Source organism: Phocoena sinus, chromosome 12 (genome assembly GCF_008692025.1).
Source record: "Phocoena sinus isolate mPhoSin1 chromosome 12, mPhoSin1.pri, whole genome shotgun sequence".
Taxonomy (NCBI): Eukaryota; Metazoa; Chordata; class Mammalia; order Artiodactyla; family Phocoenidae; genus Phocoena; species Phocoena sinus.
In genome coordinates, this window is record NC_045774.1 from 48726924 (window position 1) to 48752944 (window position 26021).

Genomic DNA, 26021 nt, shown 5'->3' on the forward strand with positions numbered 1-26021 from the left:
GTCTCAATTTCTTCATCCACAACATGGGAATAATATTACCATAATGAACTGAATGTTTGTTTAACCTCTAGTGTGACTATATTTGGAAATGAGGCTTCTAAGGAAGTACTTAAGGTTAAATGAGGTATGTCATAAGGGTAGGGTCTGCTCCCATAGGATTAGAGTCCATATAAGAAGAGACACCAGAAAACTTAAACCCCTCTTTCCTCTGTCTATCTCCCTCCTTCCCTTCCTCCCCAAGGAAAAGCCTTGTAAGCACAAAGCAAGAAGCCAGCAAGAGAGTCCTCACCAGAAACCTGGACTTCTAGAACTGTGAGAAAATAAATTTCTGTTGCTTATAAGCCACCCAGTCTATGGTCTTTTGTATGGCACCCTGAGCAGACTAATACAATTATCTCTGTAGAGCTGTAGAAAAGATTAAATTTAATAAATTACCTGACCTAATCTATGGCAGTTACTTTCATTATTATATGTATTAAAGTGGAATAAGAATTAGGAAATGAGAAAGGTTAAAAAAAATTAAAACAATGACCACAGATGTAGATATGACCACTAATATAGACAAAGGCAATAAAGAAAAAAAAAAAAAAAAAAACCCAGTTAGGTAGTTAAGTTAAAGGTAGGCTTTAAAGGGACACTTAATAAAACTAACCTATTACTTGATTCATTATCATCTTTATATACAAGGAGTAGTCATACTAAAAAATAACCATAAAAAGTAGGATGGACTGGGAGTTCCATGGCGGTCTAGTGGTTAGGATTTGGCACTTTCACTACTGTGGCCCGGGTTCAATCCCTCGTCCTTTTTTGGGGAACTGAGATCCCACAAGCCACATGGCACAACCAGAATTAAAAAAAAAAAAAAATTAGGATGGACTGAATCAAAAAACAGGCACTGGTTTTCTGTAAAGAAAAGCAGGACCTGCTAAGATTAACTACAAGTCTATATAATATTTAAAGCAAAAGAGAAGCAAAATTCGAATGAACAAAATGGGTATCTGGCATGAAAATACTGAAGTTAACTATTCTTTCTGGCCAATTACAAAAAGAAAACAAAAACACAACTTCCAAACAGGAAAAAAGCCCTTGATAAAATTCTCTTTACCTACATTATTTCATTTGAAATAATTCTCTTTACCTACATTATTTCATTTGAACACACAACACAAACCAAGAAGTCTGCAACTTTCTTACTTCTTATTTATATTAAAAACTCAACTTTGCTTAGTGCCAGACAATGTCACTCCATCCTGCTACCTGTCTTTCTTCTTTCTTAATTCCTTTTTGGTTTTCACTCCCTCCCTCTCATTACTGCATCATGTGGTTATTCCTGCCATCTAGTGGAAGCACAAAATAGTAAGATAAAACCATTTAAACAGAAGCAACAAAGCTCTGTTATAACAAATTATAAGTACTTCCCTCACTAATAATAATTATACAGAAGAACAAGGGGAAAAAAGCAGGAAATCTGAGCCAACGCAGTACAAATACTAGGAATCTTGGCTAAAAAAACTCCCTTGATGTTTTGGGCTATGTAATATTCAAAGAAATGTTGGTCACTGTCTTCCATGTATGATTTTTTTTTAATTATTTTTTTGGCTACGTTGGGTCTTTGTTGCTGCATGCGGGCTTTCTCTAGTTGAGGTGAGTGGGGGCTACTCTTTGTTGCGGTGCAACATGCAATGCGGGCTTCTCATTGCAGTGGCTTCTCTTGTGGAGCACGGGCTCTAGGTGCGTGGACTTCAGCAGTTGTGGCACACAGGCTCTAGAGCACAGGCACAGCAGTTGTGGTGCACGGGCTTAGTTGCTCCGTGGCATGTGGGATCTTCCCGGACCAGGGATCAAACCCGTGTCCCCTGCATTGGCAGGCGGATTCTTAACCACTGCGTCACCAGGGAAGTCCCTTTTCTTTTTTTTTTTTTAATTCATGGAAAACAGAGGTAAGAACCTATAGCAAAGACTCTGCAAAGGAATTATTCACCATGGGCAGGATGAAGAGCAGAAGCAGAAAAGCACAGGCTTTGGGTTTTGATTCTGCTTCACCTACTTAATGGCTCTTAACCTCTCTGAGCCTCCAACTTCCCATCTGTAAAATGAAATGTTACCAAACTCAAGAGTTTTAGTAAGGATTAAACAGGTAACAGTGATACTTAGTTTTTCAAAAATAGCCATTATGAACAAGAGAAATGAGAAGTCCCGAAAACCGTATTCCTAACAATAAGAACATAACTAATCCCAATAAGGAAAACCGAAAGCAATGTGTCTGCCCACAAACATTCTTTGGTTGGCTCAGATTTGTAAACAGCATGTATATAATTTATAATATATCCCCCACCAACTTTTCAAAAGTCATCTAGGGCAAAGTATATAAAAATCCAAAAGAAGGGCAACCAAAAAAGTTAAGCCATAGCTTGTAAGAATGGTGCAAGAAAAGCTCAAATAGAATAAATTATTTAAACTTCAGAAAATGCCACTGAGTATAAGAAGAGTTCATATCTCTAGGGATGAACTAAATTACCTTCCAGAGTAAGAACAGAGCTGGCAGATGTGATCACACAATATTAAGTATTAGTAACCGTTAAGAAACCATGGAGAACAATAATGTCAGCTTTTCAAAAAAGGAGAAAAAAAGTGGTTTAAAATTGGTAAATTTAACATCAATCTCAGACAATAACTACATATTGTATATTGGATTTTAAGAAGGTGGCTTGTGAACACATAAAAAGTAATGTAGTCATTAGATAAAACATTAGGAATGAGCAGAGTTCACTAAGAACCAATCACCTTTAAAACAACCTTACAAGGTTTTTTTTGTTTTTTTTAAAATGGAAAAGGGAGGAATGAAATTGGTGGAGATTAAGAAAGCAAGTTATACGGGTTATAGTGTGAAAAGCCTTGTATATCAGACTAAGAAAAACTAATAGAGGTTTTTGAATTGGAAGTGGATGATGTATAATAATCTTGAAAATTTAACTTTTCAATTTTCTAAATTTAATAATGCCAATAATGACAGGAGATGGGTGCAAGCATTAAACAGGTTGCTACCAAAGTTACTATACCATCAAAAAGTAATAATGATCTATAGCATATAGCATCCTTTTAACTCTCTCCTGCTTCTAGCGGGGAATAAACAAAATAATGAAAAGGAGAAAAAGAGATCAAAGAGAAAAAGCTGTATATCTAGAGTGAAGTTGCAAACTGCCACGACCAATGGCAACTCTTAGAATGCCTACCTGGGCTTCCCTGGTGGCGCAGCGGTTGAGAATCTGCCTGCTAATGCAGGGGACACGGGTTCGAGCCCTGGTCTGCGAGGATCCCACATGCCACGGAGCAACTAGGCCCGTGAGCCAAATCTACTGAGCCTGCGCATCTGGAGCCTGTGCTTCCCAACAAGAGAGGCTGCAAGAGTGAGAGGCCCGCGCACTGCGATGAAAAGTGGCCTCCGCTTGCCACAACTAGAGAAAGCCCTCGCACAGAAACAAAGACCCAACATAGAATGCCTACCTGAGCTATCCTGCAGATATGTATTAAAATACTTACCAATAAGAAGGCTTTTTAGCCTTCTGTAGTCTTCTGTTACATCAAAATCATCACCTGCAAATATTAACATGGGTTTTGTTCCCTCCGGACATTTACTATTCTAGGAAATAAAAAAAAGTAATTATATAATTATCAAGTCTAAATTGTTTATATGCTGATTTTAAAGCAGTCAATATTTATATATAGCAGGGGTCCCCAACCCCTGGACTGGCATCAGTCCTCGGCCTGTTAGGAACCGGGCCGCACAGCAAGAGGTGAGCTGCAGGCGAGCGAGTGAAGCTTCATCTGCTGCTCCCCATCGCTCGCATTACTGCCTGAACCATTCCCCATCCCCCCATCCATCTGTGGAAAACTTGTCTTCCATGAAACTGGTCCCAGATGCCAAAAAGGTCGGGGACCGCTGATATACAGTGACTCATTTTCACATTTTCTTAACTGTCCTAAAACTATGTCTATGAATGCTGATTTTATTTATTTATTTAGTTTGGCCACACGGTACCGCATGCAGAATCTTAGTTCCCCAACCAGGAATTGAACCCGTGCCCCCTGCAGTGGAAGCGCGGAGACTTAACCACTGGACCACCAAGGATGTCCCTATGAACACTGATTTTAGACTTAAAACCAGAGTGGGGATTTTTTAATTTACAGATTTTTATACTAAAAAATGATTTTTCATTCCACTCCCTCTTAGTGCCAAATTAGTAAGTGATTAAAGAATGATGTAAGCTACTTTTTATCACTTTCTATGCAAAGAATAAAATAAAAAGCTAAACTTGCGGCAAAACAAACACAGCCCGCTAACAGCCAACATCTCAGAGTCAAAATAAATTTAATTTCTTTGAATTATTTGTAACAATGTGCCTTTCCTACTATGTTACACCAGCAGTATTTTTAAATGAAAGCTAAACTGAACTACCAACTAAACATTAACATGGGAAGCAATATAATGTTATACAAGCTACAGAAAATATGGGCAATCCTCACTCAGCAGGATCGAAGCTCTACTCTAAAAGATATTTTGTCTCGTTCTGGATTTTCTTTTCTTTCTTTTTTTTGGCTGCACCACACAGCTTGTGGGATCTTAGCTTCCACACCAGGGAATGAACCCGAGCCCTCGACAGTGGAAGTGTGGAGTCCTAACACTGGACCGCCAGGGAACTCCCTAGTTCTGGATTTTCTATACCAAAAAGAATGTGAATTTTTGTTTTACCAAAGTGAAAGAAAAAATCAAATAGAAAAAATTCTTTAACTGAAGGGTTAATTTATGGAGGAAGAAGAATCGGTCTGAGCTTCCCACTGATTCTAATATCTCTGCTCTGACACTAATCAAGGATTATCCAAGTGGAGGGGGTGGGGGCAGACAGGACCACAAACAAACAAACATCCTCTGCCCTTGGACCAGAGGTCACGTGTTGCTTCCCTGTTCACTATGACCACTCTTGTTGACATTCTCTGCTTCCAACACGAACCTGAACTGTCTAAACTTAGGAGATGGGCCTAAAATCTGTCTGTCTGATTGTGGGCCTGAATAGACCTTCCAGACCCGATGACTCTTCTGTGTTCCACCTGTGCCCAACTAACCTTTAATTTTAAATCATCTCATTTCTTAGGCTTATTTTATGCAGAATAACCATCCCTAGAATTTTGGCTATCTTAGAAAACAGGCTTCTAGAATAATCACTCTATTTCCTGGTAGCATCTAATCACCTGTTGCTTAAGAGTTAACAGAGGGATGAGGCTTGGCAATAAAAGTGAGCAAGAAAAGAAATATCTGGTAAAGATGTCTTAAAAAAGAGGAGGTAGAAATAAAGAAGAAATAAATATGGAAGGAAAGTGCAACAAAACATGCAACTCCAAAACAAACTAAAAATACGAGGCTGTAGCCAAATAACGGGGTCAAAGTGAAGGGGACTGGCTAATAGTCTATGTAGGAACTGCCAATGTAAGCACATTCTCATCAATTAATGAATTTTATAGTTATGGATATGCTCCATGAGTGAAAATTTAGTACTCTATTTTTATTTTTCTTCCCCACACCAAAACAGTACTTTATTTTGTAAATTTTGACCCATTATTACTCTCATGTTATGGTTTTTTCAGCTGTCAAGTGTACAAGGTGAAGAAAAAATTTAGTTAGATGGGGGTTGCACCTGGAAAATAAATTTCTTAAACTCCATATACACGTTTCAAAACTGCTGGGTCCCAAGTCCATCTATGAACCCCCGGGCTGCCAGTATCACGTGCAGCCTACAAAGCTACACTATCTGAATAGCTTATTAATTCTGCATAAATCAGGTCAATCAATGTGTCAACCTGTAACAGACTGCACACTCTTAACTGAACATGGCAAAATATTCACTCTCTAGAACTTTACATCATCATTTGATGTCAAACAATGAAGCAAATCCCAACAGTATATACAAAAAACAGCTTTGCATTTACAAAAGATTGTTCTCATACTGATTAATCCAGGCAGCTAACTCATTGGTTTATGCAACTTTATTGAACAAAAATAAATCAATTACTAGCAGAGCTATTAGTTGATCACTCATCCATTGACAACTTGCATCATTTATTCAGTGCTATATTAAACAGTGTACTGGAAGATAGATTAATAGCTCCAAGCCTCCTAATAATTTAAATGAAAATTACAAAATGTTTGAGACCCTATTTTGGAATACAAAGGGTGTTTGACTTCCAATTTCCATTCTCTGTAGAACAAGAACAGGTCATTCCTTTGTTGACATGCATAAAATACATCGCATTTTCTGTCCTGCTGATGCTATAAATTCAATACCAATTTTCCAGCCACGTCAGTTATGAGCATAAAGTATATCATGTAACCTCAAATCTCTAACAGTGGAAGGCTTACACATGAATGGATGCTGCTAGAATAATGCTGCTTTCTTTGATGTGATAACTCAGCATCCATCTCCCTCCCCCTCAGATGATTCTTCAGCATGTTAGAGCAGTGAGGAATGGTTTTAGTCTCATAAGCAAGTTAGAGTGAAGACACTGGCCACATAATACACATGCTCCATTTTTTTAAAAATTCTGAATCTTGGGCAACTGTTCTCTTGTAACTACTTTACAGTTTCTAAAAGCAGTTACTGTCCAAAGCTGGAAGGACTAAGTCTTCTCAGATAAGCATGTGAATGAATGGAGGGAGGTAAAGAAAAAATAAAATTAAAAAAGATGAGGTCTGACAGGGGAGCAGCCGGATAAGAAAATCAAAAAAGGAACAGTAATTTAAAGTTTATTCCAGCTATAATGCAGGTTATTCTGACTTTAAGGTAGCATCACATGGCATACTTCTGAGTCTTTCCCGAGATATTCTGCTGTACTTATCTCTCTCTGTTTCATAGATCCGTGCAATCTCTGGCACTAGAGGGTCATGTGGGTTTTGGATCACATAGCAGTGAACAAATGGATAAAAGAACTTTAGAAATAGTTAAAGCGGGAGAACACTGTGATCTTAGAATATCGAGACAAATGCTGCCATTACTGTTAATATTTGGATGATAAATTCTTGTTGTAAATGCAACCTTAGGTGGTTTGAAGGGGTAGTCTGTAGGAAAATGAAACTGTCCAAAGGAATACACCACCTTGATATGGGTTGTCATTAGGTCCCATAATTGTGGCTTGCCAATGAAACATATCATCCCCAACTGAACCTGCAAAACATTGTGCTGGAGGGTCACAGGCCAAATCACTAAGTTCCTATTAATCCATTTCAGCACCATCGTCTGTGCTTTTCACCTGGCTCCTCACTATTTCGGTGTGTGCTCAAAGTTCCGGCCAAAACTCTTGATGATGCCGGCGGTTGGGAAGGATTGTCTCTTGGTCTCACACCAGCTCTGCCATACACAGGTGCAGAGGGGCCGGGGCCTCCCTCAAGCTGCGGCCTCGGCCTCTTCCCTGCACGGCAGCTGGTGCCTCCCTGGCCCTAAGGGGCTCACACGCACGACACAGCCACAAGATCTAGTACTCAATTTAAATGGTTCTTGTTAAGAATACGCCTGCCAAACGATACTGATTTTGTGGTTCAGTTTAGAAGCTGCACCGTGACAGGGTATTTCTTTGCTTTGGAAGGGAAGTGGAAAGAGCAGAGGGGTTGGCATGCAGGCATCAGCCACTGCTCACACCCACTAACTGGTAACCATGCTAACATCAGTGGTACTGCTCATCTCCAGGGATTCACACACAGCCCCAAACACAACCTGTAATAAACTGTAATAAAATGATGGCATCCATAATAAAGCATCACAGTTTATACAGTTTTCAAAATACCTTTCAATATATTAAATTCACTGATAAGCATTTTCACATATATTATCTCGTTTGATATCGTTATACCTGTTTAATACTTGATTGCAATTGTGCATCAGGGAAGTAACTGACTGTCAGGTCACAAATGCTATCTAACTGACCAAGAAAGGCCTCAAACCCAAGTGTTCTGCCTCCAAATCCAATCTCACTGTTCTGCCCTGTACCTGAGGAAGGTGGTATAGCTGACCAAGTAGGGATCTGGTAAGAGCCTTTTTTCAAACACACAGGAAACCTAGAAGGCATGTCCTCTTCGTAGGGGAGGCTAGGAAAAGGAGTGATTATATATTTGCTATAATTCTTTCAACTATACAAAGACCCACAGACAGAACAATTATGTAACTTTCCATTACAAACTTCAATATCCTTTCTTTCAAACCCCTTCAGTCCTAATCTTCGTTATACCATTTACTGTATGTATGACTCCAGGTCACCAGTGGAATTCCTCTGGGCCTCAATCACCAATATATAATAGGGAAAATAATTTCAGCCTTAGAGGGTAGCTAAGAGGTCTTAAGTGAAATAATGTATTTGATGGACTAGATTAAGCCAGGAGCAGAGGTCAGAGGGAGCAGAAGCCCAATTTGGATCCAGGAACTGCATTAGGATAGTTTTCTTGCCTTTCTGTTTCATAATCCCATTCAAACAAAGGAGACACAAAGATGCAAGTCCTCAAGGGGAAAAGTGAGCTAGCAATTTGGTTCCCAGCAGCCAAAATACTGTAGGATCAGCCAAAGCTTCCTAGGTTTAAAACAGGGCTCACTTTGAAAACTGTGGGGACTTCCCTGATAGCGCAATGGTTAAGAATCCACCTGCCAATTCACGGGATATGGGTTTGAGCCCTGGTCCGGGAGGATCCCACATGCCATGGAGCAACTAAGCCCGTGCACCACAACTACTGAGCCTGCGAACCACAACTACTGAGCCCACATGCCACAACTACTGAAGCTCGCACACCTAGAGCTTGTGCTCCACAACAAGAGAAGCCACCGCAATGAGAAGCCGCGCACTGCAATGAAGAGCAGAACCCCTGCTCGCTGCAATTAGAGAAAGCCTGTGCACAGCAATGAAGACCCAACACGGCCATAAATAAATAAATAAATACAATTAAGAAAGAAAGAAGGAAGGAAGGAAGGATGAAAGAAAGAAAGAAAGAAAGAAAGAAAGAAAGAAAGAGAAAATTGTGGTATTTCTGAGGTTATGGAAGGAAGGAGGAAAGAAAGAAAGAGAAAGAAGGAAGGAAGGAAGGAAGGAAGGAAGGAAGGAAGGAAGAAAGAAAGAAAGAAAGAAAGAAAGAAAGAAAGAAAAGAAAATTGTGGTATTTCTGAGGTTACATAAAATGGGTGCTGTGATAATTCAGAGGTTGAGGAGAGCAACTCAACTATGGGCCTAGACAAGAAGAGTTAGTAACGACTTTAAGTCTAACTGCCTACATATGTGTTATATGCTGTAAACACCTCCCTCTTTTTAAAGGTAAAATGAAATTGTACTTTTTAGTTTAGAGCACACTAGAATAAAACCAAAGTTCTTTGTTATTTAAGTTACAAAACTGTATCTTTACCCTTCACCACAAGATGTCACTATTGCCCAAGAGCAACGTTATAAAATTCTTATTTTTATGATCAGTATCTTACCTTAATATCTTTAAGGGAGACAAACTTCTCGATACCTACTTCTATCATATCCAGCACGTGGTAGTCATACATACGACCTAGAAGGAAAATACATTTTCTTTTAACCATTTATTTTTTCCCAAACAGCTGCCTTATATTCACCTACTTATCTGCGTGTTCAAAATGTCCTAATATCTGCCTCTTTTCTTTCTCCTTAAACCTCCCAAACATGTCTCTTCTTTCTTAAATTTTCAACTCTACCTAGAATGTACTGTTGCAACTTTGGACCTGGAAAGGATCTTAAAACATCACTTAGCCAAACTCCCTTACTTTACAAAAGAGTAAATAAAAGGCCCACAGAGGGTAAAGGCCTTTACCTAAGACAGTGAGCATGTCAGCCCAAGCCTCAATACACAATACAGGGCAAGGGTTTATTTTCAAATGTATTCATCATACAGGTATTTATTAGGGAAGGGTTAATTTGTGTGTGTGAGTATGCTACTTCTTTTTTTCTAACTCTAATACTGATTTAGGATATATGTTTTATATTTGAAAAACTTCCACAACTTGAGGTAGGGTGATATTTACATGCCCCTTCTTTACCTGAAGACTGGTAGGTAAAAATAAATTTTATTCACACTCACAAGGAAAATAAATAACTAGTTTAGTGCTAACTGGCTACTCCTGAATCCTCAATACCATCAATTAATCTGAGTCACAGAACTGACTCTATAAAATAAAAGTATTAAAAAGTAAATGATATTTACCTATTACTAGATTATTTGGCCGCTTCTTATTATGGGAGCCAAACATGAATAAGGAACAATCTGACTTCTTTGAAAAAAATTCCTGTAAAACCAAAGAAATCTCCTTCAGTCAATGCATAAATGTTAAGAACCTTAAGAATTGTACCTCTTTGAAATAAAAGGTATCCAAATTGTAAAGGAAGAGGTAAAACTGTCATTATACGCAGATGACACGATACTATATAGAAAACCCTAAAGACTCCACACAAAAACTACTAGAACTGATCAACATAAATAAAACAAAAAGACAACCTACGGACTTCGAGAAAATATTTGCAAACAATGAGACTGACAAGGGCTTAATTTCCAAAACATACAAACAGCTCATACAAGTCAATAACAAAAAACCCAACCTGATCAAACAATGGGCAGAAGACCTAAATAGACATTTCTCCAAAGAAGACATACAGATGGCCAAGAGGCACATGTGAAGATGCTCAACATCACTAACTATTAAAGAGACGCAAATTAAAACTACAATGAGATGCCACCTCACATCAGTCAGAATGGCCATCATTAAAAAGTCTACAAGTAACATATGCTGCAGAGGGTGTGGAGAAAAGGGAACCCTCCTACCTACACTGTTGGTGGGAATCTTAGTGCAGCCACTATGGAAAACAGTATGGAGGTTCCTTAAAAAATAAAAATAGGGTTGCCATATGAACCAGCAATCCCACTCCTGGGCATATACCCAGACAAAACCATAATTCAAATGCACCCCAATGTTCACTGCAGCCCTGTTTACAATAGCCAAGACATGAAAGCAACTTAAAGGTCCATCAACAGATGAATGAATAAAAAAGATGTGAGGGCTCCCCTGGTGGCGCAGTGGTTGAGAGTCCACCTGCCAATGCAGGGGGACACAGGTTCCTGCCCCGGTCTGGGAAGATCCCACATGCTGTGGAGCAGCTGGGCCCGTGAGCCATGGCTGCTGAGCCTGCGTGTCCGGAGCCTGTGCTCCACAATGGGAGAGGCCACAACAGTGAGAGGCCCGAGTACCGCAAAAAAAAAAAAAAGATGTGATACATACCTATACTAAGGAATACTACTCAGCCATAAAAAAGAATGAAATCATGCCATTTGCAGCAACATGGATGGACCTACAGATTATCATACTAAGTGAAGTCACACAGAAAAAGACAAAATATATCACTTATCATATGATATATATGTTATATGTGTTATGTATGTTATATATGGAACAAATGAACTTATTTACAAAACACAAACAGACTCACAGGCACAGAAAACAAATTTATGGTTACCAAAGGAGAAAGAGGGTGGGGAAGGGATAAATTAGGAGTTTGGATTAGCAAATACAATCTACTATATATATTGGGGTGGCCAAGAAGTTCCTTCGGGTTTTTCTTAACATGTTACTAGAAAAATAAACAACAAGGTCCTATTGTATAGCACACAGAACTATATTCAATATCCTGTAATAAATCACAATGGAAAAGAATATGAAAATGAATATATATAACTGAATCACTTTGCTGTACACCAGAAACTAACACAACATTGTAAATCAACTACACTTCAATTTAAAAAAAAGAAAAAGAATTGTACCTCTGAACTAAAAACAAAATGTACATCAGTTTTTTTCAGTGGAAATTAAAGAAGACTTAATGAACTAGATAAGAATAAACAAAGAAAAAGGACTTTATTTGTAGTTTTTTACTTCAAATTTTCTGATTTGGGGTACCTAAGGAAAAGATGTAAGTTTAAGACTAAAAATATATGAAAACTACTAGGTTAATAAATTTTAAAAGGCCCTTTATTTTCAGCTATGCAGTTATTTTGGAATAGCACACCGAGTTTTCCATTTGCTGAACAAATGCCTTCACTCAAAGGGCACACACGGGGCTTCCCTGGTGGCGCAGTGGTTGAGAGTCCACCTGCCGATGCAGGGGATGTGGGTTCGTGCCACAGTCTGGGAAGATCCCACATGCCACGGAGCAGCTGGGCCCGTGAGCCATGGCCACTGAGCCTGCGCATCCGCAGCCTGTGCTCCGCAACGGGAGAGGCCACAACAGTGAGAGGCCAGCATACCGTAAAAAAAAAAAAAAAAAAAAGGACACACACGAATATACTGGGGACTTACATGAATTAATCAATATGGTTCCTTTGGATTTTTTTTTTAACATCTTTATTGGAGTATAATTGCTTTACAATGGTGTGTTAGTTTCTGCTTTATAACAAAGTGAATCAGTTATACATATGTTCCCATATGTCTTCCCTCTGGCGTCTCCCTCCCTCCCACTCTCCCTATCCCACCCCTCCAGGCTGTCACAAAGCACCGAGCTAGTATCCCTGTGCCATGTGGCTGCTTCCCACTAGCTATCTACCTTACTACGTTTGTTAGTGTGTATATGTCCATGACTCTCCCTCGCCCTGTCAAAGCTCACCCTTCCCCCTCCCCATATCCTCAAGTCCGTTCTCCAGTAGGTCTGAGTCTTTATTCCTGTCTTACCCCTATCCTTTGGATGTTTATAACTGTACTCATGAGTTTACAATGCATACAACTACTTTTCACTGCAAACTTCATCCACACAGGAATCTTGCCTTAGAATCTCCACACCATCCCAGCTGTGACTAGTTCCATTTTATGTACCAAGCCAGGACTGACTGACAGATCTATGATGTTCCTACCAGTAAGAGATATCTCCTCCATCTGGCTCTCAAAAATATTGACTTCTAGGCTTCCCTGGTGGCGCAGTGGTTGAGAGTCCGCCTGCCGATACAGGGGACACGGGTTCGTCCCCCGGTCCGGGAAGATCCCACATGCCATGGAGCGGCTGGGCCTGTGAGCCATGGCCGCTGAGCCTGCGCGTCTGGAGCCTGTGCTCCGCAACGGGAGAGGCCACAACAGTGAGAGGCCCGCATACCGCAAAAAAATAAAATAAAATAAAAAAAATATTGACTTCTATTACAGATTTGAGAGGGATGGAAACACAATTATGGGGTTTCAATCCTGGACAGCTCCTTCTACACTAGTGCCTATACTTTATATCCTACATACTTTGATTCAGTTTATTGAGATTCCCAATCTTAGCACAAAAATTAGATTGAATGTGTTCTTGTCTAGTTCTAGCATAGTTGGAAAAGCTTCCTAAATTAATGACAAAAATGTTAAAGAACATTCGAAGCAACCACAGTCCTCAACTTTTCTTTATTGAGTGCAAGACCCCCTGAGGTATGGGCCCCTCGTTTGGTTATCATTCATTCCAGTGTTTAAGCAGAAGCAAATAGGAACAACTACCTACTTGCCTATCCACTCCCTATGTAGAGGATACAGAGTTAGAAAGGCCAAGAATTCTGGCTTTGCCATTTGCTATGGGATCTGGTCAGCCTTTTTGAGAATTAGTTTTATCATGTGTAAATCAAAGACAATAATACTTCCTGAAAAAATCTGCAAGGGCCATGTGACACGTCATATGGGAAAGTAACTTACACTGTGTCTGGCACAAAGCAGGTGTTCAGAAATGTTTTTTAAATGTCCAAATCAATGAATAAAAAAAATTTTTTTTACGTTCTCATGTTAACAGCCCAAAGCTTTCCATAAACTACCTTTCACATATATATAGTACTCATCTGTCATCCTTCTCCATAAAGTCTGCTTTTTGTTAAAATTCTACAGCAAGAGTAGACAAATTATCTTCAAAAGACTAGACAGTATATATTTTAGACTTTTTATATGGTGTAAAAAAAAAAAAACTTTAAAAATGTAAAAACCATTCTTAGCTTGTGGTCCTCACAGAAACAGGGATTTAGCCCACAGGAGGTATATTTGCTAACTCTTGTGCTAAAGCACAGTTCCAAGATTACAGCGTAAGAAATGTGCTATTGGGGGATGGGCAGTCAGGAGGAGGAATTCAACCAAATTTCCAACATTATCACTGTTTCCACAGTCATTTTGAGCTCTAGTGGTCTGAGATTTATTACAGCCAATGAAATATCTCCTGTCTCTGGAAGTGGGAGATCAAAGAGAGGAAATGCCACAATTTTAAGTATAAGAAAAGCTGTCATATTGACACTGGATTGAAAAAAAAGTACAGAATGCTACAGATTCTACAACATAACACTTCTACAAAGTGGTCACTCAACTGAAAGCACCATGGTGTCACAAAACAAAATCAGCCCTGGATAAGTCACGTGTGGAAGAGAGATTTCTAGGTTAGACCCTCCATTTTTACTTTCATGATCTCTTCAAAAATGACGGTGAAAAACCCAAGACTATGATAAAAGCAATTTTATTAAAATAAAGCTATTTATTTTGACAATATTTTCTTAATATAATTTTCACTGCAGTTAGTTGCCAAATTAGGATAAGATATGCTCAATTTCAGTTTTCTAATTAGTTATTGAGATTCTTTTCGAACATTTTTTCTTTTAAATTCACTAACTAAAAGAACAAGCAATGGCGGTCCTGTCAAGAGAACATAATCACGTTCTGATTTTTTTTAAGTCAACTTAAATAGTTTAATCCACGTATTCCCTTAAGATTTTCTTTAGTAAGAAACTAATATCATCACATACTCAAAGTACACTCATCATTCCCCATTTATTATATACCACCTTTTATCTTCTGATTTCATTCACTAGACTTTTTCATTTAGTTTTGATTACCAATACACTCAAACGGGAATTTGATTAACTCTAGTAAAGCAACTGACAATTGTTAGTAATCATTTGGGTAGTGTTTCTTGTTCTAAAAACACTCAAAAAAAGAAAAGTAAAATTTTTTTAAATCAAACTTGCTCTATAAAAAGATCTATAACAAGCTTCCTTTTGACAATCCATTAATTATGCACTTAAAGTGTAATTCAATTTTTAAAAATTCTATCAATATACTTGCAAGCAGTGAATACATAACATTCAGTGAAATGTAAGCTCTATAGTCATCTTTTTGAAAGTATAAGTCTTATTTCCCCTGCATTCTGCATTAAAATTCCCTCACAAAGGATGATTTCTAATTCAAAATCATAAATTAGGAGTACTATTAAATTAAATGAATTAGTTTGAATAATCACTTATATGCCTTCTTAAATCAGAAAGATTCTACTTACCAATGATGTCTGATCCTCAAACGGTCTTGTAATATTTTTCCTAATATTAAAAAAAGTTACCCTAATTTTAATAATCTTAATAATTCAACCATAACAATAAATATTAAGATAATTTTATATTCAGATGATCAAAAAAAAGAAGCTAGAAGAATATTTATTCATTCAAATATTTATTTAGTGCCTATTATGTGCCAGGCACTGTTCTAGGAGCTAGGGATACCATAATACCATGTCAAACAAGATCCTTGCTTTCACAGAGCTTACATTTTAGAGGAAAAATGAACAATTTCAAAAAGTAATATCTGTTGTGACAAAAATAAAACAGGGCACTGTGTTAGTGTGAAGAATGGAAAATGATTATTTGAGCTGAGACCTGATAAATGAGGAGTTAGCCATGGAAAAGTTTTGAGGTTAAGAGTATTCCAGGAAAAGGAAACAGAGTAAGAAAAGATTCTGAGATGGAAACAAGCTTAGACTATTTAAGAAACAGACGACAAATGTCACTGGAGCTTAGTGAACAAAGGGTTAACGGCGGGGTACGAGGTCAAAGATGTAGACTCGGCCCAGAATATGTAGGGCCTTGTTGGTCAAGGTAAGGAACGTAAGTTATTAAAAGAGTAACAGGAAGCACTGGGGGGTTTTAGGCAAGACAGTGATATGATTGGATTCAAGTGTTCTTTTTTTTTTTTTTTTTTAAATTTACTTATTTTATTTATTTATTTTTGGCTGCGTTGGGTCTTCGTTGCTTTCCCCGGGCTTTCTCTAGTTGCGGTGAGCGGGGGCTACTCTTCGTTGCAGTGCACGGGCTTCTCATTGCGGTGGCTTTTCTTGTTGCAGAGCACGGGCTCTAGGTGTGCAGGCTTCAGTAGCTCTGGAGCGTGGGCTCAGTAGTTGTGGCTCACGGGCTCCAGAGTGCAGGCTCGGTAGCTGTGGCATACGGGCCCAGCTGCTCTGTGGCATGTGGGATCCTCCCGGACCAGGGCTCAAACCCATGTCCCCTGCATTGGCAGGCATATTCTTAACCATGGTGCCACCAGGGAAGCCCTAAATGTTCTTTTTTTTTTTTTTTTTGCGGTACACGGGCCTCTCACTGTTGTGGCCTCTCCCATTGCGGAGCACAGGCTCCGGACGCCCAGGCTCAGTGGCCATGGCTCACGGGCCCAGCTGCTCTGCGGCATGTGGGATCTTCCCAGACCAGGGCACAAACCCGTGTCCCCTGCATCAGCAGGCGGACTCTCAACAACTGCACCACCAGGAAAGCCCCAAATGTTCTTTTTTAAAGGACTGCTCTGTCTGCTATGTAAGGATGGAATGTACCACAGCAAGAGTGAAGGGGTTAGTAAGGAGCTATCACAGTAATCCAGGAGAGAAAGAAAAAAATGGTGGGTTGGACCAGGAATAGTAGTAGTGGAGATGGAGAAACAGTGGGTAGAGAAACGCAGAATGCTATCTTTCATGCAAAAGGGAGAAAAATAAGATTATGTATTTTTATTTGCTTAAATATGCATAAAGAAATTCTGTTAAGACATATAAGAAACTAATGATAGTGGCTGTCCTGGGAAGAGTGTGTGTTTATATTTTCCCTGTATATTTTTTGGATTTTTAGTCATGTGAGTAAAGTATAAAACAGTTCATAATTTTTATGAATTTAAAGAGAAATAAAATCATATACACATGATCTCAATTTTGTTCAAAGAAAAAGATATATAGATATAAAACTGCATGAGGAGAAAATATACATAGTGCTTATCTATGGGTGACTACTCTTATCCCAATTATCTAAGATAAATATATATTACTTTTTTAATCAGTAAAAAACAAAAAAAGTATTTAAAAAAATGATGCAACACAAACAAATCAGGAAAAATTACTGCAGCATTTATGATTAACAGCTAACGGCAATTCACAAATAGGCAAATATGACCTGTTGGAAACATAGGGAAAATGCAAGTTTAAACAAAATGTCATTTTCACTTCTTAATTTTAAAAAACAAACCAAAAGTAGGTAGTGACCCATGAAACTCGTACATTTTACTCTGCCAAACTTCTCAAAAAGCACTACTGTTAATATGCTAGATTGGGCATGAAGCTATACCCAGTAATCTCACGTCTAGAAATCTCATGTAGGAACCAATACAAAAGAAGAACTCATTTGTGTAAAAATAGCCATTTTAGCATTATTTATAAGAACAACAACAACAAAAAAGAAAATCAAAATTTCCTCAAGTTAAGAAACAGTTAAGTAAATTTTAGTATAACCATTTAATAGGTATTATACTAGCATTAAAAATAATATCTAAAGGACACCTATCAGTAGAAAAATGCTTACAAGACAAATGAAAAAGGCACAAAAGAATTGTCAGAATAATGAAACTGTTTCTGTACCATGACTGCAGTGGCAGACACAACTCAATGTATTTGCCAAAACCCATGAAAGTATACACCACAAACAGTAAATTTTACATACATAAATTAAAAAAACAACCAGGGGGCTTCCCTGGTGGCGCAGTGGTTGAGAGTCCGCCTGCAGATGCAGGGGACGCGGGTTCGTGCCCCGGTCCGGGAGGATCCTGTGTGCCGCGGAGCAGCTGGGCACGTAAGCCATGGCTACTGGGCCTGCGTGTCCGGAGCCTGTGCTCCGCAACAAGAGAGGCTGCAGCGGTGGGAGGCCCGCGTACCGCAAAAAAAAAACCAACAACCAGGAAGTGATAGAAAACCCAAAATAGAATACAGACTGTAATAAATGACCTTAACTATAGTATAAATGAATAACACAATCACACTGAAGGGGCAAAAATAACCTAACCTGACTTACACTGGAAAACAATATTTTTACTGCATATTGTGAGCTTAAAGACAAAAAGAACTGCACATAAATTCCATACTCTAGTTAGTAAAATTGTTTCTTATAAGGTTGGAAATTCTGAAACTACTAGAATTACACAAATAAGTAAATATATTATAACAAAAGCAAGGTTTCATACTGTCAGAAGATAGAAGATACAAAGAAGAAAAGGAGAAAGGCTGGAATGAAGTCTCTGGTATCCGACTGGAATTGGAAGCACTAGTATGCACTCATGAATTTTTAGGAAGTATCAGTATCAACTCAGGGTTTTTAAATATATAAATAAATATAAACAAATATAGACATGCATACATGCATAGGTTAATGTACATAATATTTATTTTCAAGCTCTGTCTGCTGAGAGGACCTAGAGACAATGACACTCCAGTAGCAACTGAGCATAGATCTGTTTCTAAATTATCAGTCTCCAATATGTGGAACCAGGGCTGATTCCAAGGCTGTGGCAATGAAAACTACAAGATGAACCCAGAGCATCTTGTGGTGCCAGAAAGGAAGTGCTCAAACACAGGGGGCACTTTGAAAAGCCAACCTGACAGAGATCCCAATGGCCAAATGGAGAACAATTTATGCAACAAAATAAATCATGACAGAACTTCCCGGGTGGCACAGTGGTTAAGAATCTGCCTGCCAATGTAGGGGACAAGGGTTCGAGCCCTGGTCCGGAAAGATCCCACGTGCCGTGGAGCAACTAAGCCCATATGCCACAACTACTGAGCCTGCATGCCACAACTACTGAAGCCCACGAGCCTAGAGCCCTGCTCCGCAACAAAGACAAGCACCGCAATGAGAAGCCCACACACCGCAACAAAGGGTAGCCCCTGCTCGCCACAACTAGTGAAAGCCCGTGCGCAGCAACGAAGACCAAACACAGCCAAAAATTAAATAAATAAATAAATCATGACAGCACTGGATTATAACCCCAAAGAACATAATAAATATCTGTAAGTCCACACTGACATAAATAAGTAATTAAACAAATGGAGGAAAAGGGACAGATTTTCCTTACAGAATTCCAATTAATAAACGCAGAGGGAATGAGAGAAATCGAAAACCACTACTAGAACACCACAGTAATCACTGTTGTAGACAAGATCCACTGATGAATGCTAAAATGAATACACAAAAGTTTGAGGAGAAATAGGATTATTTGCATAGTCTCTAAGTATCTCCTCTAAACGTTTGTTAATTACAAAGGGGAAAATAGAAACTTTATAGTGGCGAAACCCAGCAGACACCACTTTAACCAAGTTTAACAACAACAGTAATAAGACATCATGTACTCCCTGGTATGATTTATTGAAAAAGGCACATCACTTTTGTGGTATTCCTGCCCATAATGCATAATCTCAATCCACTCATGAGAAACTTAAGGCAAGTGCAAACTGAAGGATATTTTACAAAATAACTGACAAATACTCATCAAAAGTTTAAAGGTCATCAAAGACAAGGAAAGATTGAGGAACTGCAACAAACTGGAGGAGACTAAGGAGACACGACAACTGAACACAATGTGGGATCCTGGAAGAGAAAAAGGATATTAATGAAAAAACTGGGGCTTCCCTGGTGGCACAGTGGTTAAGAATCCGTCTGCCAATGCAGGGTACGTGGATTTGAGCCCTGGTCCGGAAAGATCCCACATACCACGGAGCAACTAAGCCCGTGCGCCACAACTACTGAGCCTGTGCTCTAGAGCCCGTGAGCCACAACTACTGAGCCTGCATGCCACAACTACTGAAACCCACGCGCCTAGAGCCCGTGCTCCACAATGAGAGAAGCCACCGTAATGAGAAGCTCACGCACTGCAACGAAGGGTAGCCCCTGCTCACTGCAACTAGAGAAAGCCTGTGCGCAGCAACAAAGACCCAACACAGACAAAAATTAATAAATAAAATAAATAAATTTATAAAAAAAGAAAAAGGAAAAACTGGTGCAAACCAAATCAAGCCTATGATTTAATTAACATTATTGTACCAATGTCCATTTCTTACTTTTGATAACTGTATTATGGTTATGGAAGTTATAACATTAAGAGATGCTGGGAGAGGATATATGGGAACTCTATTTTTGTAGCTTTTCTGTAAGTCTATTACTATTTTAAAATAATACATAATGCTATGATTACAACTCTGTAAGAATATTCAGTACAAATGAAAACACAGACAGGAAACAAACAAATTTTAAATACTCATAGCAGGACTTCCTTGGTGGTTCAGCAGTTAAGACTCCATGCTCCCAATGCAGGGGGTCGGGGTTCGATCCCTAGTCAGGGAACTAGATCCCGCACGCCGCAACCAAAGACAAGGCGTGGCCAAATAAATAAATATTTTAAAATAAATTAATTAAATAGAAATAAAATACTCATAGCTATGTATGTAAGGAACTGTAGTATTTTTTAACCAAAATATTTTTCTAAATCTCCCATAAAGTGGTTGGTTGTTACTTTTATAATGAAACAATATAATTTAATAAGTGAAATAAAAGAAATCATGACTTACTTTTTATACAGAACTCCATATGGTTTCTTCAGTGCATACTGTAAAACATAATTTATAGCTTTCAAAACAAAGCACATTCTGAAAAGCAGAGGTAAAAATCAAGCATTATAACAGTCATTATACAAGATTATCCTGGTCCCTGAATCCTATTCTGCTATCTTCTGCATGGCTCCCTTTTGATCACTTATAACATGCAACACGAGCTTAATATTCTTAGCTGGGACTTTCCTAATTAAAAATTTCTATGCCCTTTCAATATTCTATCCAATTTAAATGATTCCCTTCATTTCCTTAAATTCTAGCTTCATCTAGCCCACTCTCCTTTAGCCATCCCAAATTATCTGCAGTTCCCCAAATGCATCATGCTCATTCACACGCCCTTTTGCACAAGCTTTTTCCTCAGCCTTGGAAGCCCTTCTCTTCTGCTTCCTTTTCTCCTTCTTGTTCCAACTCCTCCTTCAAAATGATGCTTAAGTGTCATCTCTAGGAAGTCCATCCTGTGTGTGGCAACCCCCGTGGGATTTTAACTCAGTCTCCCATCCTATCCTGTGTGTACCTCCAGCACAGCACTTCATTCACAATGCTGTTAACTTTTACTTATCTGTCTTCCTCATTAAGCTCACTGAAGGGAAAGACTGTGTCTTATGTAACTATTAATCCCTAGCACCTAGCACAGTAGTTGGTATTGTTGAAAGAATAGACAGTAATATGCAGTTACCTCGTTTTACAAATTAGATATGTTCCTGAAATGTGAGTAAATCAAATGCTAGTAATTGAAATCAGGTGAAATTTACTAAGGGAACTAGCTGCTGTAAGGAAAACCAGTAGTCAGGGCCTTGGTGAGACGTTAGCTTTTCTCTAAGGCTAGCATTTCTTAAAGCAAGCCAAACTTACCTATGTATTTCTCAGGCAGTCCAACTAGTATGCTAAAAATTTCCTAAAATGATTTCAACACCATTTAAAAAGTAAGTATATATATACGTACCACATCTCTAAGTACTTGTGTCACTGTTGAACTTGCATTGCCCCCTTTAATCAGCATAGCATTTTTAATATTTTCACTGAGTTTCGGTTCTCTTTTCTCAAGGAATCTCTTGGCTCTTTTTGTTTTGGGCTTTCTATTCGGAAAAATCACAATTCATAACAACTTAAAACATGTTCCTCATATTACAAAACCATGACTTATGTGCAAATTCTTAAAAATCAACAGAGACATTACATGACATTTATCAGTTAGGATTCCACCACTAAACAAAATCTCACTTTTTTGGGGAATATTAGTAAAAGATATTCAGCTATTACTGTTAAGTAAGTGTTAATTTTATTAGATATGGTCTTTAAAAAGATTCCCATTTTTATATTCCCAGCATTCTTTTATTACTGTTTTCTAAACCTTTTATTTAAAAAGAGATAGAACTTCCCTGGTGGCACAGTGGTTAAGAATCCGCCTGCCAATGCAGGGGACACGGGTTAGAGCCCTGGTCCGGGAAGATCCCACATGCCGCGGAGCAACTAAGCCCGTGCGCCACAACTCTTGAGCATGCGTTCTAGAGCCCACGAGCCACAACTACTGAGCCCGCGTGCCACAACTACTGAAGCCTGCACACCTAGAACCTGTGCTCTGCAACTAAGAGAAGCCACTGCAATGAGAAGCCCGCGCACTGCAACGAAGAGCAGCCCCCTCTCGCCACAACTAGAGAAAGCCCGCACGCAGCAACGAAGACCCAATGCAGCCAAAAAATTAAAAAATAAATACAAAAGGCATTAAAAAAAAAAACTAACCTAGACCAATCACTCTGCAAGATATGAAGGGAAAACAAATCCATTATTCTGATTGTATGATGTGACAGCAGGAGTAGAATGTTTTTATACACTCTGTTCACCTCTGCTTACACTACAGTGAGAATCTTGATTTTCCAACAGTTCTCTGCCATCTGCTGAAATAATTCCTCTTCTCTTAAATAACTATGACCCTCCCTCCTTCCAGTCCCACGGACACTTCGTGAAGTAAAAGCAAAACAGAATATGCACAAACTTACTTTACCATGCAGACTTTAAATATTCACCAGATAAAATGTCAAGCACATTTAAAGCTTCTAATCATTTACTGGTTGATAAAGATACACAGTACTTTTTAAGTCAAACCAGGAGAGATTTAGTGTGTCTATAACCCAATAAAAGTGCTATATGTTCTATATTCCACGTGCTTCATTGCTTCTGACTAACCAGCAACTAATGAAAATAACACCTTGTACGTTTTATTAGCTGTTTGTCCCACAGTGAGACAGTAAACTAGTCTTACTCATTTTTGCGGTCCCCGCACCTGCAGAGGAATATTCAGCACATGTGCAAAAATCGCTGATTTAATGACCAAAAGAATAATTTGTCCTTTTGATTACGTTAACCCAGGTAAAACGCAAGAAACCCATAGCAAATAACAGCAGAACTATTTATGAGATCGATAAACATTTTCTGGACTAATATAAAGCAGACATTACCCAAGGATAACTCAGAGAAGTGTACAAGTTTGGGAAAAAGAAAAAAAGCTAATGAGCATCTCTACGTGCTGCCGCAAAGCCTTTACATATATTCTCGCAAATATTCCTCAGTTCTATGAAGTACGACTATTATGAACGCTATTTTACAGAGTAAACTGAGACTTAGGGGGACTAAATGGCCCAGTCGCATAGCTTTAAGTGGACGGGCCCGGACTGTCACCTAAATCTGTCACATTCCCAGGCCTGTGCTCAGAGCACCTCAGTCAGGTGTTCTGTGCCCAGAACACCTCTCTCACCTTCCTCTCACTTCTGCGGAAGCCGAGACACTTCTTATTGTCTAGGATAAAAGCGGCCAACGCCTCGGTGCCACGTCCACGCCGAGGCTCCCACACACGGCCTTCCCTGCTCTCCGTCTCCCCGCAGGCCGCCCCAACAGACGGAAACCCAAACTAGTGGATACATCCGCACGGAGTGGCAACGGGTGTGAGGAAGGAGCGTGGGCGGCCAGGAGGAGCGGGAGGCAGAGGCGCTACTCCTCCGTCCCGCTACAGAGGCCCTTCTCCCCAACGTTAACCGGGGAAAGAACCCACTGCACTTACACAACTCGATCCAAAGCGTCCATGCTACCACAGCGCCCACCTGGCGCACGCACGTGTACCGCAGGGTTACAGGAGATAAGGCAACGCAACGACCGAGGAGGAACCGGAACTTGGGCGTGACGTCACTTCCTGGCACCGCCAGCGACGTGGAGGCTTGGAGGCGCTGGCGGCCGTTTGGGATGAAATAGCGCTCTGTTTCCTTGGTTACCGGTGTTTGTCTTGGCTCTTTTCCGGAAATCAACAGGCTCCTCTTGGAGCTTGATGTACACACCTGTGTGTGATAGACCAGGGTTCTCGGCCTTCCCCAATCAATAGAAATTGGTAAGAGACCAGTCAAGAAATTCAGACAAGGCTTTTGGGGGGTTTCTGTGGCTGCAGGAAGGAGCAAAACCAACAGGTCCCCTTGCTAGTTCCCGAAGGTAGGGGGTGGGGCGCAGGTGAGCTGGTTCCTTATATGGGGTGAGGGTAGGGTGTGTCCAGGGACGGGCTGGAGGGGTAGCTTAGGTGGTTTGCTCATGCGTTTGGTGGTGTTGGTTGCAGGGGGCATGCGCAGTACCCTGCTTTTGCTCCCTTTGCACCCAGCTCTGCAGAAGTGGCAATGGGGTTTTTCTGATCTTTTTGTTTCTTGCCCATAATTTGCCCCAACTGTGCATGCACATATTTTTAGTCTCTTATAGTTTCTTTGTATTTTGTTACTCCAGGAGACGTTTGTTCAGGTGCAAGCATTGCAGCACTGCAGGAAAGGGTCCCAGGTCCCAGCCTGTCTCATGTGTATACCTGGACTCAGATACTCAGGGACCAGGTGTTATTCATCTGGGAATCCTCCAGGATGCTAGAAAGGTTGGTGGCATGGTAGGTACTCATAGTCACTAAAATTATCAATGTGAAATATGCACTGTTGACAAAACTGTGAGATCAGTGAGGCAGAGTTTATAAACAGTTTATAACTGCCACAGTGCCTGGCACATAAAATGTATGCAGAAAATAACACTTCTGATTGTTATTTTCCCCCCAATGTTTAAGTTGTCGTATACGTCACATACCATAAATTACCCCGTAAAGTGTACAATTTCTTGGCTTTTAGTGTTCACAAAGATGTACATCCATCACCACTATCTAATTCCAAAACATTTTTATCACCCTCTCATAACGCAGTAGCACTCTCCACTTTCCACCCTTGTCAACCCCTGGCAACCACTAATCTATGTCTCCGTAGATTTGACTATTGAGAACATACCATATTAATGGATTCATACAATATGTGGCCTTTTGTATCTGGCTTATTTCACTTACTATGTTCATAAGTGTCCATGTTTAAGGTTCATTTGTGTTGTAACATGTATCAGTACTTCTTTCTTAGTACATTAATTTCTTTACTTAGGACTGAATAATAGTCCATTCTATGGATATACCATGTTTGTTTATCCATTCAAAAATTTATGAACATTTGTGTTTCCACTTTTATACTATTATGCATTATGCTGCTTTGAACATTTATGTACAAGTTTTTGTGTAGACTTTTGTTTTCAGTTCTCTAGGAGTAGAATTGCATGTGGTAATTCTATGTTTGACATTTTGAGGAACTGCCAAACTATTTTCTGTCTGCACCATTTTACATTTCCATTAGCAATGTAAGAGGGTTTGGAATTGGTTTTTCTATTGGTGCTGTAACAAATTACCACAAATTTGTCATAACACAAATTCATTATGTTAGTGTTCTAGAAGCCCGAAGCCTAAAATTAGTTTTACACGTCTAAAATTAAGTTGTCAGTAGGGGTACATTCCCCCAGAAGCTCCAGGGAGACTCTGTTTCTTTGCCTTTCCAGTTTATAGAAGCTGTTTACATTCCTTAGTATTCCTCCACCTTCAAAAGGCATCACTTGAACTTCTGTTTCTACTGCCACAACTTCTTTTTCTCTCTGACACTTCTAAATCCCTCTTATAAAACCCGTGTGATTACATGTGGCCCAACTGGATAATCCACAATAATAACCCCCATCGCAAGATCCTTAACGTAATCATATAGCAAATTCCCTTTGGCCGAATAAGGTAACATATTCACAGATCCCTGAGTTTAGGCATGGGCATCTTTTGGGGAGAGCATTATTCTATTAATCACAGGTTCCAACTTCTCCATTCCTCTCCAAAATTTGCTATTGTCCATCTTTTTTCATTAAGCCATTCTAGCAGGTGTAAAGTAGTATCTCAT

At 39.4% G+C, this 26021-nt stretch overlaps 1 protein-coding gene and 1 pseudogene across 3 annotated transcripts in view; both read right to left on the bottom strand.

Annotated features, from left to right (window-relative positions):
* The window catches only part of RPF2 (ribosome production factor 2 homolog), a 36600-nt gene extending 12676 nt beyond the window's left edge, over window positions 1-23924 (bottom strand). The window contains exons 1-7 of one of the 3 annotated variants that reach the window (XM_032651174.1): window positions 23813-23924; window positions 21701-21833; window positions 20716-20753; window positions 15355-15394; window positions 10247-10328; window positions 9501-9577; window positions 3541-3640 (exon numbers count right to left, since the gene is read on the bottom strand). In XM_032651174.1, coding sequence (XP_032507065.1) covers window positions 3541-3640; window positions 9501-9577; window positions 10247-10328; window positions 15355-15394; window positions 20716-20753; window positions 21701-21833; window positions 23813-23835 — 493 coding nt within the window. In that variant the 5' untranslated portion in view covers window positions 23836-23924. Of the gene's footprint in view, window positions 1-3540; window positions 3641-9500; window positions 9578-10246; window positions 10329-15354; window positions 15395-20715; window positions 20794-21700; window positions 21834-23509 lie in introns of all 3 variants that reach the window. The other 2 variants (XM_032651175.1, XM_032651176.1) reach the window with 2 other exon arrangements.
* On the bottom strand, window positions 6025-8122 carry LOC116763446 (annotated as a pseudogene).
* Window positions 23925-26021: the final 2097 nt, after the last annotated feature.